The sequence below is a fragment of the Ochotona curzoniae genome, unplaced genomic scaffold, assembly GCF_017591425.1.
Source record: "Ochotona curzoniae isolate NIBS_2020 unplaced genomic scaffold, NIBS_Ocur_1.0 contig_2235, whole genome shotgun sequence".
NCBI lineage: Eukaryota > Metazoa > Chordata > Mammalia > Lagomorpha > Ochotonidae > Ochotona > Ochotona curzoniae.
The window spans coordinates 1,206,290-1,221,958 of NW_024465384.1; the positions used below are offsets into that span (position 1 = coordinate 1,206,290).

The 15,669-nt window shown below is 41.0% G+C and overlaps 1 protein-coding gene across 4 annotated transcripts in view; it reads right to left on the reverse strand.

The window, feature by feature from the left end:
• The window catches only part of ERC1 (ELKS/RAB6-interacting/CAST family member 1), a 276,756-nt gene that overhangs the window by 188,343 nt on the left and 72,744 nt on the right, over positions 1 to 15,669 (reverse strand). For all 4 annotated transcript variants that reach the window (XM_040972194.1, XM_040972193.1, XM_040972191.1 and 1 more), the window contains 2 exons: positions 12,189 to 12,356; positions 4,683 to 4,850 (listed from right to left, as the gene is read on the reverse strand). In XM_040972194.1, the coding sequence (XP_040828128.1) occupies positions 4,683 to 4,850; positions 12,189 to 12,356 (336 nt within the window). The remainder of the gene's footprint in view (positions 1 to 4,682; positions 4,851 to 12,188; positions 12,357 to 15,669) is intronic.

Below are 15,669 nucleotides of genomic sequence, written 5' to 3' on the forward strand. Positions count from 1 at the left end.
CGGCTTTTGACCATCAGTGTGTTATTATCGGCTCCGTGACCAAGTCCATCGCTGCGGGACAGCGACAGCTACCTAAGTGCAGAAAGCCATCTAATCTTATCTGGCGGGAGTTCTAGTGTCCTACAATGAAGGCAGGACTGTCATTTTTATTTCTCCTGGGTCTTGGGTTTAACTCATGCTATCCTGAGTCTCCGGTAGATTTGTTCCCGATTCCTTTTCCTGTTGTCTTCTATGTCACCACAAGCTGGGCAGTTGTGTGCAATGGATAGGACTGAAGCTTGCCAACAGAGTTTGGCAGAAAACACAGCCCATGGGAGTAGTCGGTGAGGTACCTCAGATGGAAAGCTGGCTCCATATAGAAATTTTAAAAGTAAGTTTACTTTGGCACACAAAAAAAATTTGAAAGCCACATGGTTGTTTCATAATCTGCAGTTTTCATAAATTTTTTAAAGACCCCCTCATATGAATAGGCTTTCAGCCCACCAAATTTGAAGTGAAACAACAGTCCAAAATTTTATTTTTTTTTACTCTCAAAATCACTATTATTTATTCAACCTTAATACACGCTAAATTTTTAGCAGATTTTTTTCAATGTAGGTTTTGTTTATAACAGGTTTGAATTGGCAAAGCAGTTCTAAGACTGATACAAAGAGTTTCTGTGGCCAGTTCCAGAGGCCAGGCTTCCCTCATGCTAACATCTCATGCTGGTTTGATAACTAGCTAGCTACACTTAATCAACACAGATGCATTATAGTGCTTGATTTAGAATTCTTTAATTTTTACCTGATGTCATTTTCCTGTTACAAGGTACCACCCAGAATACATTATTTTTATTGCATTTGAGTGTCATCCTGGTGGCTCTTGGCTGACAGTTTCTCAACTTCATTTCTGGAGGCATCGGCCAAGTGTTGGAGAATGCTAGTCAGCTGCTCTGTGGAATAGTTCCACAATTAGGACGTAGCTGATGCTTCGATCATCACTGGACAGGGGTTGTGGGATTGGAGGAAGAAACCCACAAGTCATTTTCACTGCATCACATGGCGGCCCGGGTGAGGAGGAGGGACGGACGTGGAGAACACATACCGTCCACATGACTCATCACTATTAGCAATAACCCAAGTAAACGGATCTTGTTACATCTCACTTAGCAAAATGAATCTTCCTTTTCATTAAATGTACTCCAAACCATAGTTCAGTCTTCCTTATAGAAAATTTTAACAAGTGGTTTTAACCTCTTAAATTATCTCAGTGCCCAATAATAAAATATTCTCTTTCCCATGGTATCCCCTCTCACATGCTTCCCCATTCCTCTCCCAAAAGCAAACAGAAAGATGTATATTTTACAAATATCATGGTCTAAACAGACAGCCACAAAGTAGGACAGAGTGTTAAAGATACCAAAGCCACTACCAAGCAGTTACAAGAACTAATATAAAAGTGGCTAGATGATAAAGTGGCTAGTACCAGTGTTGGCATTCAATTTAACAAATTATGATTATTTGAAGATAAAGAGACTTTAACTTTAAAACTCCAGTTATTAAAAGCTTTTCTAGGAACAGCCGCTTGGCCTGCCTCATGGTTGAAGATACTGGTTAAGACACTTAGATCCTGCGTTGGAGCGCCTGCTTTGATACCTGCCTCTGGCTCCTGACTTGAGCCTCATGACAGTGCAGACACTAAGTGACAGAGTTAACAACTCAAGTGACTGAGCCCCTGCCACCCAAGAAGCTCCTGGCTTCGGACTGGCTCAGCACTGACCATTGTGGCCCCTTGGGCAGTGAATCAGCAGACGGAAGATCTTCCTCTCTATCTCTAAATCTTTAAAAAGAAACATATATGAGGTGTGGCATTGTGGTACTGCGGGTTAAGCAATGCTGACGGCTGGTATGGCAGTATCTGTCCGAGACCTGGCTGCTCCTCTTTCAATCCAGCTCCCTGCTAACATGCTTGGGAGAACAGCATGAAAGGCTGAGTACCAGGACTACACTGGCTCACGTGGGGGACCCATTTAGAGTTTACAGGCTCCTGGTTTTGGTCTGCCCTAACCCTGGCTATTGTGATTATTTGATGAGTGAATCAGCAATCGAAAAATTTGTCACTCTTCCAAACAAATAAATAAACCTTTAAAAAAATCATTTACGGGCCTGGCATAGTAGTTTTGTGGCTAAAGCCTTGCACGTGCTGGGATCCCATATGGGCACTGGGTCATGTCCCAACAGTCCCATTTCCCATCCAGCTCCCTGCTTGTGGCTGGAAAAGCAGCTGAGGACAGCCCAAAGCCTTGGAATCTTGCAACTGCGTGGGGGACACAGAAGAGGTTCCTAGCTTTGGATCGGCTGAGCTCCAGCCATTGTGGCCACTTGGGGAGTGAACCAGTGGACAGAAGCTCTCTTTCCTTCTCTATGTAAATATATCTCTCAAACAAAAACAAACAAAAAAAGATTATTTAAAAAAAGATCAAAGGGATCAACTACAAAACTAAAACCGAATCTTAAAACAGAACTTAGTATAGTAGCTACGCACACAACCAATATATAAAAGTGCAAGCCTTTTGACTTAAAAAAAAAAAAAACAGAAGACACGATGAAAAAAGTGTAACAAAATACCAGCAGAAAATTTATGAATAACTTAATCAATATCATATAGATTGATCCCTCCTGAGGAACGCAAAACGTGAATTCACGGGAAAACATAAACCATATTCTTGCCAACTCTCCTTAAGTTGCAATAGTTAGCAAGCTGTACACAATTTCGACTAAAGACATTACAGACAGAATTGGGGTTGGGGTACACAAAGTAGTTGATTCTGAATAATCTTGGGGGAAATTACACCTAGAAGTAGCTAGGACATTTCTGAAAGAAGTACCATGGAAGCAAGCAGCTCTACTACAAGCCTAAAAAAATTAACAGTAGCACTGAAAACAAAGAGCAGCAGAAGAAACATTTTCAGTTAGAACTTTTGAAGTATCACACACTCACTCACACACACACACAGAGACACACACACACACACACAAAAGAGCTCTCCAAACATGCACTTTCTGGACAGGTGAGAAAACCTGAGTGTGTGGCCAGGTGCACGCACACAGCTGGGGCCCACAGCAAACTCCCAGCTGATTCTTAAATTAGGTGAAAACCTCAAGAAATCAATAAAACAGGAGAGAGTGCAGAATAAAAGTGAGTAAAGAAATATAAATAATTAATTTACACAAAGTACAAAGGTTCTTCAAAATGTTTAGAATCTGCTCAAGCTCACTGGTAATGAAAGAACTGTCAAGTGCACTGAAATGCTGTCACTCTGCCCATTAGATGAGCTAAGAGTTTGATAGCACGCTCCGGAAAAACAGGAAAGAAAAACAGCAATTTTATTCACTGACAATAAAATTGAAAGTCATATCATGTCTCTAAGGCTACCTGGCAACATCTATCAAAATTATTAATGCATATATCCTCTTGCCCAGGAATTCGACCGCAACAGAATTTCTCCTCGCAAGCTCCTTTGCAAGCACATGTGCTGAGCACTTTTACTGCTTCATCATTTTATGTGAAGCAGAAAATTACGAGCAAACTAAGTGTGTGTCAGTAAAAATGTTTCTAACTACATCACAGTCTATTCATACAGTGTCATCAATAGAAACAATGAGGAAACCCCTGAGAGGGGTTTCAAACATATTACCTAACGAAAAGCAAGGAGGAAGCAGAATGAAATGCCAAGATTCGTGCTCAAGCAGACACACACACGTACCCACACTCATGTATTTCTTCATGTACAACTTACAGATTATGACTGTGTTAGAACACACAAAACAACAGGTAACCAAAAAAACAAGGTTATACATTTCATTGTATATATGTAGATTTTTTCCTGGAAAAATATTCAAAAAGCTAGGAAGCAGATATAAATGGTTTGGGAATAGGAATGAGGATATTAACATGCCTGCGTGCCTTAACACAGCAAACTGGCATACATTAAGACAACACAATCAGTATTTAGAATGTTCACGTATAGAAAGCAAACAACCAAAAACTGCAAAAGTAGGTGTGCATTAAAAAAAAAAGTTGTATTTGACGTTTAGCAAAGAGTTTTTATTACTTTGCTATTATTAGGGATTAAAAGTAAGCTGAGACGATGCCTAATACTCCTATCATCTGGACAGAGGTGAATGAAAAATCATAGCATCTCTTAACATTGTTATCTCAAGGGATCCTTATTTAAAATTAAAAAAAGAGAGAGAATCGTTAGTGCTTTTCCTATTCCTTCTAGAGTTAGCCTCTTTCCAATAATGATTAAGGTCAAAGACGGAAAGTCTCGCTTTTCTTTATATTGTCCATTCAAATATTAATGTCAGTAGTGTATTTTTCTATTTGAAATTGCCACGTTACCAATCCACATGGATGGGAGCTGCCAAGGGCAACTCCATGAACCCTGCTGACCCTAAACAATTCCAGGAAAATTCAGAAAAAGCACAAGAATGACAGTCCAAACACGGTGGCAAATTATAAAGCACTTTTACAAAACTGGCATTAAAACAACTACCGAGAGACACTAACAATATTGACTTGCATCCCGGTTTCAGTCACTACTGACAACCTCGAAGCAGAGGGCTGAGGGAGCCGCTCTGAGAGCTCCGAGGCAGGTGCCACCGGAAGCGGCCCCTCAACGTGGACCACTTGCCCCTCACCTTCTTCTGCAGAACGTTGACCTTCCGCTCCTTCACGTCCAGCATGTCCTTCAGGTCATGGATCTCCCCGGCCTGTGTCCCCTTCTCCTCAGCCATATCCTGAATTTGTTTGGTCTTTTTGTTCAGCATGGTCTCCTTCTCTTCCAAACGCAGCCGGAGAGCATCCACCTAAGAAGGGAAGATTTTCACAAGTGATTACAGACCAAGAAAGGACCAGGGTTCCTTTCAAACAAATGTGTTACAACGATGTTGCCTTTCAAACAGATGTGTTACAAAGATGCTGAGCAGAATCAACAGCTAGGCTTCTCAAACCTAACATGCATCGGAATTATCCACAGGCTTGCACAGATCTCTGAGCCCAACCACGGAAGTTGGTTGGTATGCAGCATACCTCAATTTTGAGCATGGAACTCAAAATTAGTCCCGTTTTAAAGTCTCCAGGTGATGTCGCATTGCTTTAAAATTAGACAGAAGGGCCGAATGTGGAGGGGTCCCCTGCTGGACAGCTACTCCCACTGGAGAGTGTGAGCTGGGATGGGGGCAGACCAGACCAGGCAGGGCTACAACACTTGTAGGCCTCATGTGAGCTGGATCAGGGAAAGCGAGGCTGGGCTGATTGTTCCTACTGGTGCAAGCATAAATTAGAGTGGGTAAGGGTTGGCTGAGTTTTGCCACAGCATCAGCTGTCAGAGGCTGGCACTGGGGGCTAATTCTGTCAAACCACAGAACCAACTGGAGAGTGCATAATCTGGGAGTGGCAATGGCATAAGAGGGCAATAGTGGGCACCTCCCTCTTGGGTTGCCACTCCCACTGGACAGCATGAAAACCTGGATTGGGGCGGGGGTGGCTAGACAGAATAGCACCTGCCAGTATGTGTATGGGCTGGATAGTAGGTTTGGTTGGGTTGAACCAGGCTCACTGCCTGGTCACTGCGGCCATCTGGGCCGTGAACCAGCAAACCCAGACGGATATCTCCACCCCCATCCCCACCCTGTCACTCTGTCACCCTGACACTCTGTCTTTCAAATATACACATGTGTATATAATATACACATAGACCAAACAGAGGTGACACTGTAACCAATACATAACATATTATGTATTGTGCTGTAAATGTACTGTAAATAAGTATACTGGAACCAGTATATAATACAGTATTCAACAGTTTGTAAATAACAGGTTACCTTTATTGGGGAAGGGAGGCAAAAATCACTAAATCATACTTAAAAATGAATTATGACTGACTTAAAGATATACATGTGAGAAGTATGTATTTAGAGCTTTTTTAGAAGGAGATATAGGAAAATATTTTTAAGATATTGAGAAAGGGAAGAATCTGTTTATTGCAAAATGTATAATCAGGCGTGGCGCACTACTCTAGTGGCTAAAATCCTTGCCTTGAACACACCAGGATCCCATATAGGAGCCGGTTCATAACCTGGTGGCCCCACTTCCCATCCAGCTCTCTGCTTGTGGCCTGGGGAAGCAGTTGAGGATGGCCCAAAGCCTTGGGAACCTGCACCTGTGTGGGACACCTGGAAGAGGCTCCTGGCTCCTGGCTTCAGATCAGCGCAGCACCGGCCGTTGTGGCCACTTGGGGAGTGAACCAACAGATAGAAGTTCCTCCTCTCTCTCTCTCTCTCTCTCCTTCTCTCTGTATATCTAACTTTCCAACAAAAATAAATAAATCTTTTATAAAAGTATGATCATTATAATCAGTAAAAATACATTAAAATTTAAGTATACATCTGTCTAAACATTTATATGACATGGAGAAGACTATAAAACACTAGTGATCAAAATCAAGCAAGATATAAATGAGCTTGAACAAGGAAAAGGAAAAGCTCATCAGGCTGTGCTTTAGAAATGTGTTTTACCAATAAAACAGCAGAACTACAAGAAGTCAAACCTAGTGAATCCATGACATTTTTAGGTATGCTAAAATTTCTTGGGGTATACTAAAAAATTTCAGCCTGGGCACCTGGCTTCAGCACTGAAGGCAAGACATAAAATGCAATGCAGATATGAATTGCTTGATGACCACTGCATTCTTTCTAGCCCTTTTTAAAAAGTGTAAGATCACAAAAGTCTTCAGATTTTCATCTGCTCCCCTTCATCTACATATGAAAAACAGGAATATTTCTCCATGTTAAAAAAAAATTCCCAGAAAGAAAGCCAGAGAAACTGAATACTGACTCAGCTGGGAGAAAAGGACTGCCACCACAGAGCACAGGGCTGCACGGATCACAGTCGCCCACAGACGTCGGGAGCACCCACTGACCCCCATCCGCTCGGCACAGCTCACGCCAGCCTGGGTCGCCACTAATTCCACCGAACAGCATCAGATTCGGTTTCCATTAGCTGGACCCACTACGGACCATCAGTCACGGTGAGTGAAGAGGCTGCGTACTGAACCCCCGACCCTGCAGTGCAGTTAAAGAGGTCACAGTCTCAGAAAACTATTGGACATCTTAAAAATAAACAAATCACGTAATCATTTGTATCTGATTTTTAACAGTACATTCTAACTATATTCTGTATACTATATATTCTTCCTTTAATGCCTATCCAATATCTAGAAGGGAAAAAAAAAAAGGCAGCTCACCAAAAAGAACAACATTTACTCTATATCCCCTACATAGAGTACTAAAGTCTTAAGATGAAGGTTAAAAATTCCAGACATTTAGACCTCTCTGGGGAGCCAGCAATGTGGCAGGGTCTGGTAAACTGTAACCTGCAGCACGACCAGTGCGTTTGGAAGAGTACCACTTCTAGTCCCAGCAGCGCCACTTCTAATCCAGCTCCCTACTAACGCGCCTGAGAAAGCAGCAGATGGCTCCAGCCCCATCCATACGGGAGACCAGATGGACTTCTAGGTTCCTGATGTTAGCCTGGTCTAGCCCTTGACTGGCAGTCACTTACAAAGCGAACCAGAAGATGCAAGACCTGTCTGTCTCCCTCCGGGTGTGTGTAATTCTCAGCCTTTCAAAGAAACAAATAAATCTTTAAAAAATTCATAAGCCTGTGGAGAATGGGTGGACACTTGGTCATTTGGCAGTAAAGACATTGGTGGGAGGTGTCTTAACTGCCTAATTTGCTTCTCTTCCAGTTCTTCTAGGTATTAATCTTAGAAAAACAAAAGGTCTCCCTAAACATTTCTCAGATGGCACTGCTACTGCACAGGGCAAAATCTGTGAGATGCCATTCGCTATTTCTTTACCCAACATGCTCAGACACCCAAGCTGCACTTTCACGTTAGAACCCTGACTCAGTTTAGTGACCTGGAGATGTGCCAGTGCTAACCGGTCATAAATGCCTGCATGCCATTTTGAGGGAATGTCAAGTATGAGACCCACAGGAATTGGCAACTGGAAAAGGTAAAGAATGAGGACCCTTGTTGTAAACACACAAACCCCTTGGGTGTAAATGCGGCTGGAAACACGGGCTTTGATATTAAAAGACTTACATCTTGAATACTGGGCTCAGCGATTGAACAAACCCATAGCCTTCGTTACTAAACAATCTTTTCCTTATGAAGTATTCAGTTCAACTCACCTGAGTATCTTTTTGCTGGGCCTGCTTTTTCCATACAGTGAGGCATTTAAATGTACATGTCTGGAGACTTGAGATGAAAACCACCACAAAACCACTTTGCTACTACTAGATTAATTGCTCTGAATTCTACACTGATCTTTTGGTTTAGAATCAACTAAATTTGTAGTATAATTTTGTGTGAGGTCCATACTTTGCAAACCACAAAAAACATATTCAGGAAAACCCCTCAAAGACTAGCAGGACACTCAGTCATCACCCTAACACCACTCCTGGCAGGAGGAATAAAAGCTTGTTTATTCACATCAACAGGGTGAGAGTAACAGCATCCACCCAGCTTGCCAAGCAGCCACAGCTGTGGCAAACACGTTATGCCAACTTCAATAAAAACACAAGGTTTTTCTTTACAAGTTTTTTCCACCGACAGGAGTGAAGCGAAAATTGGCTCCATCGCTGTTTTAGCCTCTCACTTCTAATCACAAAATCATTAACTATCATGGCCTGTCTTAACATTTGCTTTGTTTTCTATCAGTAAACGTATAACTGAATGCATGTTAAGAGCAGTGACTACTTCACTTCAGAAATGTCCTCTTTCCCATCTTTCTTCTCTGTACTCTACCAACATGGCCCTCCCCCTTTCGCCCTCCCTCAAAACATCCTTCCAGTTTTTTCCATGTCAGTTACCCTTCTTCACAATCTACTGAACACAACTGCCTCAAGTGAACCAAACTCCATCCTAAAGCTTTAACCGTCACCCTTATGATTTGAAACTTAAGACATTCCATTTTGATTCGCTTAGTGTATTAAAAGCCATACTTGCACTTACGTGTTCCTGTCCATGTTTATTTGCTAAGGGTATCATTATCCAGAGTTCCTCCCAAACGAGATATGATCCCGTCACCACGGGGAGATGTCCCAGCTCACCATGCTGGACGAGGTGGCAGGAGAAAGTAAGCTGCCCAGGTAAGGGTGCCTCTCGCATAATGATCCGTACCTCCCTCTGACAAAGCACTGTTTCCATAGCTCTGGTTTCCCTCAGATAACAGGATGCTGAGAGAGAATGGAGTGCTCAGGCACTGCTGTGATTGGCTCTTAGTTGATTTTATTCTCTTCTTTGATGCTATCCTAGACTTTAAAAAAATATATGTGTGTGTGTATATATATATATATGTAATACTTCTTTACTTTTATTGGAAAGTCAGATTTACAGAGAGAAGGAGAGACAGAGACAAAGATCTGCCATCTACTGGTTCACTCCCCAAATGGCTGCAATGGCCAGAGCTCAGCCAGCTCCCAGCCTGTGGCCTGGGAAAGCAGTGGGGAATGGCAAAGCCTTGGGACCCTACACCCATGCAGGAGACCCAGAAGAAGTTCCTGGCTTTGGATTGGCCTGAGCACACCAACAGCCGGGACAATTCATCTTTTGGGCTTAAACATGGATCTTGCCAAGTGTTACAGGAGTATTTTTTTAAGTTAGTGCTAATAAATGGACTTATCGTATTCTCACAATCACCCCAATTTAAAAGGAGATAGCTCTCTTACTCTCATCCTTTAGGATGAGATGGCTATATTTGAGTAGTTGTCCTAGGAACTTACACTGAGACTCAACTACTCCCATAATGGCTAAAAACAAATGTAATAATAATTCAAGAATCACAAATTATAGTTTTTATTCTGTCGGGTACACAAAACTGTGAAGACTTAGCTAATAAGATCATTCTCTGAGACAGAACCAGTGCAGTAGTACAATCAGCTAATCCTCTACCCTGTGGTGCGGGCATCCCATGAGTGCCAATTCATGTCCTGGCTGCTCCACTTCCAATCCTGCTCCCTGCTTACAGTCTGGGAAAGCAGCTGAGGATGGGTCCCTGTGTCACATGGGAGACCCAGAAGAAGCTCCTAGTGCCCAGCTTCAAAACAGCTCAGCTCTAGCCAATGTAGCCACTTGGGGGGTGAACCAACATATGGAAAACCTTCTCTGTCTTTCCCTCTCTGCATCTCGCTGCAAAATATGGTTTCAAGTAAGAATAAATCAAAGAAGGAAAGACAGAAGGAAAAAGAAAGAAAGAGAGAGGGGGAAGGAGGGAAAGAGAGAGGGAGGCAGGGAGAGATGGAGGCAGGGACGGAAGGAGGCAGGGAGGGAAGGAACGAAGGAATATTTGTTGAGAGGGCTAAAAGAACGAATTGCCAGAGGAAAAAGTCATTTGCTGCACAGTGACAAGCTTTCAGCACTGGCATTATCATTAACCAACTGTCAGACTCTTGTTTGCATACTTGCTGCCTCTAATCAAATCTATCACAGAGGTAAAAGTCCAGCAGGGCCCACGTCCGGGACACTGGCACCCTCTTCCGACACTTCAGAGTACTGCACACATGGAAAGTAACTGGCTGCTAAGTCTTCCCAGATGGTTTTCTACTTGTTACTCCCTGAATATATCTAAATCTAAATTGAGAATATTAAGAAGCAGTTTTTTAAAATCAAATATATACCAACGAAACAGAAGAACAGCTATATTCTGGTAACTTAGTTCATAGAAGACAGCACCTCAAAAATCTCAGGGAAACAAAATTAAAACGTACATTTATTTTGGTGCAAAAATATTTTAAAATATGTCCACCTCTCATTATATGTATTTTCCACGAACTTTTTGTAACTCTCATATATATCAGCTGGTTTTTATTACAAAATTTACAGTGATCCCTACACAAAGGCCAGGTACCAGGCATGAATAAATAGCTTAATTCCAACAACAAACTTACGAATTAAGCAGATACAAAAAATAAATTTCGATTGAGTTACACACACACACACACACACACACACACAGGGACATACACTTCTTAGTAAATAATATGTCAACAACAATATCCAACACCAGTAAACATAACTACAGGCCCCAAATATCTATGCAATGTATAATGAATGGGAGCTGATAAATAAAATGTAACAAAAATAGAAAAAAGTGTAAGTTACCCCAAAAATGAAAAATGTTATACAAATCTCTCATTTTCCACAAAGCTCTTAAAGTGTACAAATAAAAATATCACATGAGATACTTCTGGCCTTTTCTCCCACATCTTTCCCATTTCTGCTTTCTAGAAGACTTTGGTCTTCTGGGACAATAAAGCTTGTATTCTTGTCTCCCCTGCCCATTCCTTTTTGGCATCAAACCGGGTCCTTATGTACCCATTGGCCAGTCTTTTCAAAGGGGGAAAGACAACAACCTTAGGCACATTACATGGCTTATTATTCTTCTATAAACCAGAGCTACCTGCTTCTGTCCTATATCAATTACTTATTTCACTGAGATCTTTTGAAATACGCATATTGAATCACTTAATCCAAAGAGCATCGTTAACCCTTTCTCTCTGGTCATGAACATAGGGGACTCTGCGTGGGATTTTTGTTTTCAATGTATGCCTACCTGAAGTCATGGCCAACAGACTAAGCAGTCTTTCACAATTTTTCAAAACACTCTTTTCAAACAGGAATATGAAGACATCATCTAGTTAATCACCTGGAGTTTAAAATGAGCTCTATGCAGAAGATTTATAGATTCCCCCCGTCTGACTGTGAACATTCATAATTTCAAAAAAATTTAAAAACACTTATCAAAACAGAGTACCAAGGCTCATTGTGCTTTACGAAAATTCTATGGGTATGAATTGATGCTCTGAAAATTCAATTATTTCTTTTTTACAATTATCTTTTCATTTTGATATTGTGAGAGTATACTTCGAACTAGTTTGAAGTAAGAGTTAGGTGAAAATCCACTTTCAAGTTATGAAATGAATGAGTGGTTTATATTTAGTAGAAGAGCCGATCAACTTTGCTAAGACATGTTTCATAACATTTCCTAAATCTAAATGTAAAAACAACAACAACAACAACAAAAAGAAACCAGCATAGATAACACTTCTGAAAAAGCCCCTGGGACGAACACTCCGCTCACCTCGGTCTGCAGGATGGCTGCCCTTTGCTCCTTGGCAGTCAGGGACTCCTTGAGCACCTCAATGTGCTGCTTGCTGTCCGAGAACTGGTTCGTCAGCGTCTCCAGCTTTGTCTGCAGGGCCAGGAGCTCTGTGTCCTTCCTGGACAGTTCCTGCTTCACCTGGCCAATCTTTAGGGGGTGAAAACAACAAGAAGAAAAATCTGTAAGGAATAGGAAATGAAGCCACCACCTCTCCTCCGTGCATCACAAGAGGCGAAATGAAACGGAGCATTTAATTTGGCATCATTTATTGTTGCTTCCTTCCCCGTCCCCAACCCCCAAACTAAAAGTATTCAACAAATAAAAGAGATTTTCAGTTTTATTTATTATGTCTTGTAAATATTCTTTGAGTCCCCTTAGAAAAGAAACAGAGGGAAAAGAAATTTCAATTTGATTTAGAAGACTATATGAGAAGGCAGTAAGCAACTGAACGACCCTGTACTGACAGAAGTCTTCCCTTACTTAGCTCAGACCTCTCCAAAAACACATGGACGAAATGCAGTATTAGTGTATATATAACACAGAAGAGAAAGAAGAAATTTGCTCATGTTATTACTAGATGTAAATTCAAAAGCTATTGCTGCTAGATTTCCTCATTCATTTTAGCATTTTCATTCTCAAACAAAACTTTACCAAAAATCCCCTTTCCCTAAAAAAAAATTAAAAAATAAACTACTATAAGTGTTACAAAACAACAACTCATCTTTTAAAAATCCTACACTTGTGGCAAGCTATGTGTACCAAACTAAAGAGAGGGGAAGAGAGAGAGAGATATCCCCCTACAAAAAGTTCAACATATGTCCTTCCATCCCAGTGGATCAAAATGTGACCTAAACAAAGCATGCATAAAAATCTGTTTAAAGAAAAACTTGTTTCACCTCAAATCTGTTACTCTGAAACAGTAATACCTAAGTTGTAAGTGCCATTTATCCTGCAATAAAGTTCTCAACACAGATAACGCTTTCCTTCAAACCTCCTTTATATTCCTATTGTTTCCAAGAATTTTTTAAATGGTTTTTTATTTTAAATGTAAATAAACAAAAAACAGAGAGTAGATCTGTTTCTACCTTGTAATTCCCATCTAGCAAGGCACTAAAGGACAGATTAATTACTACAAGTATAAATTTGACAAGAAATACTTTGTAAAAATTTAGTATCTCAAAGTTTGTTAATTGTAATCATCTTTAGTAAAAGGAGAAAAGCCTTTGAGAACAATTGCTCATGAAGCAATAATTAAACTTCATAAAGAATTCTGGGGATCCGGTGCCATGGCTCAGTGACTAAATCATTGCTTTGCACATACCAGGATCCCATATGGGTACTGATTTGTGTCCTGGCTGTTCCACTTCCCTTCCAGCTTGTGGCATGGAAAGGCAGTAGAGGGTGGTCCAACAACTTGGGGCCCTGCATCCACATGGGAAGAAGCTGCTGGCTCCTGGCTTCAGATCAGCTCAGCAGCAGCCACTGCAGCCACTTGGGGAGTGAACCTGTAGATGGAAAATCCTTCTCTCTGCATCTCCTTCTCACTGTTCACTCAACAAACACTTCTCTATTCTTAGGACACAAAGTACCTGAAGGTTTTAAGAATCAGTGGATACTTGCAAAAAGCACTATTTCAAAACATGCTATCAGGCCTGGTGCCAGCACTGAGACACGATGAGTTAAGCTGACACCTGCAAGGCCAGCATTCCATATGGGCACTGGATTGGGTCCTGGCTGCTCCACTTTTGATCAGCTCTGTTCACCTGTCTGAGAAAGCAATGGAAGATGGCCCAAGTGTTTCGGCTCTTGCACTCAAGTAGTAGACCAAGATGAAGTTCCTGGCTCCATTCTGGCCACTGTGGCCATTTGGGTAGCGAACCAGTGGGTGGAATATCTCTCTGCGTCTCCCCGGCTCGCTCACTCGCTCTCTCTCCCTCTCCCTCTCTCACCCTCCTATTTAGATAAAAAGATCTTTAAATTAAACACCCATACACACTTGCCAAACTAACATGTGACCAGGAATGTGATGTTTTTCATGCTACTTCTTTGTCACAAAAGATGTACTACTAATATCCCAAACACAGACTATACTGAAAATCTCTTGGGTTGTACAGATGAATATTCAGGAAACAAGCTTAAAATGTTACTACTTATTCAGTCAAAGAATTATAGCTTAGAGATCATTTCCATTTCTAGCTACCTCCAAACACAGGACTGAACATAAACACAAAATCTGCTTCCTCATCATCTGCATTATTAAATAAGGTTCCAGTAATATGACATTGAACTTAGAACAGTCTGAACGAAGAGTTTGGAAACACAAATTTTCCTTCATGAATTAATGAGAAGAGACTAGGGTGAGTGAGAAGCAGATATGAAACAAAAGCCTGCACTCAACCAAACGTTGGGCTGAGCTAACGACACGCTTTGGAGCAATCACGTCTGATATTCTTGGTCTCCTTGGTAATACAGCAAAATGTAGTGCTTGGGGATTCAACAAAATATGGTTTTGACATAATAGATAAAAGAGCAGCCAAGATAAAAGGAAATTTTAAATCAACTTCTCAAGATAATACATGGATACCATAAACCAAATTAGAGCCTTTTAGAAAAAAAAAATTTTTTCATTTTCTCACTTGTACTACGAAGGGATCCATAAAGAGCAAACACCGGATTAGCACAAGTTTGTTTTGAATGCTGCATTCCAGCCTTGCTAGCCTATAAGTATTTTCAGTTTTTCCTGGCACTTTGTTCCACAGCCTAGAACAGAGCCGTATGGCAAAAGGATTCTAAATGCAGTTTCTGGAAGCAGACTGTTTATATAAAATTAAGCCCTGCCTCTCACTGGCTGGGTTTCCCTGGGCAGCATCCTGACTCTTTAGTTTGCTCATCTGTAACATGGAGTCGTTAGCCTGGGCAGCTTACGAAATGCTTCCAAGTAAGTATGCGAGTGTTAAATCTTTTTTGTTACTTATTATTTTTGCTGTGCTCTGAAACTAAAATTTTAAAAATGGTAGACAGAAAAATAAACTATATTCAGAATTATATTTACGTTAAATGGGTTTCATACTAACTTATTAGGTAATTCTAAATACTTCTGTCCTAAAAAAAAATAAAATTTGTTATGAAACACTTAATGGGGAATCAAAACTATTGTCTACCTTGGAAGGTAAAGCACCGTACTCAAAAATTCCAAACTGAAAGAAACTCGAGCTAACAGAACTAAAAATGGAAAAAAAAAAAAAAACTACAACAGCTCCTATTCATGTTCCTAGGAAGAAAACATTTCAGACCACCATTCAAATAAGTCAGCAAGACTCTATTAATAAGAGAGAGAGAAAAAAGAACAAAACCAAAACCAAAAACAAGCTGTGAAATACCATCCAGAGAGCAGCAAAGCAACCATAAGGAACCAGGCACAAGGCTTCTAGAACAAATGAGGGCTCACTGCACACAAAGT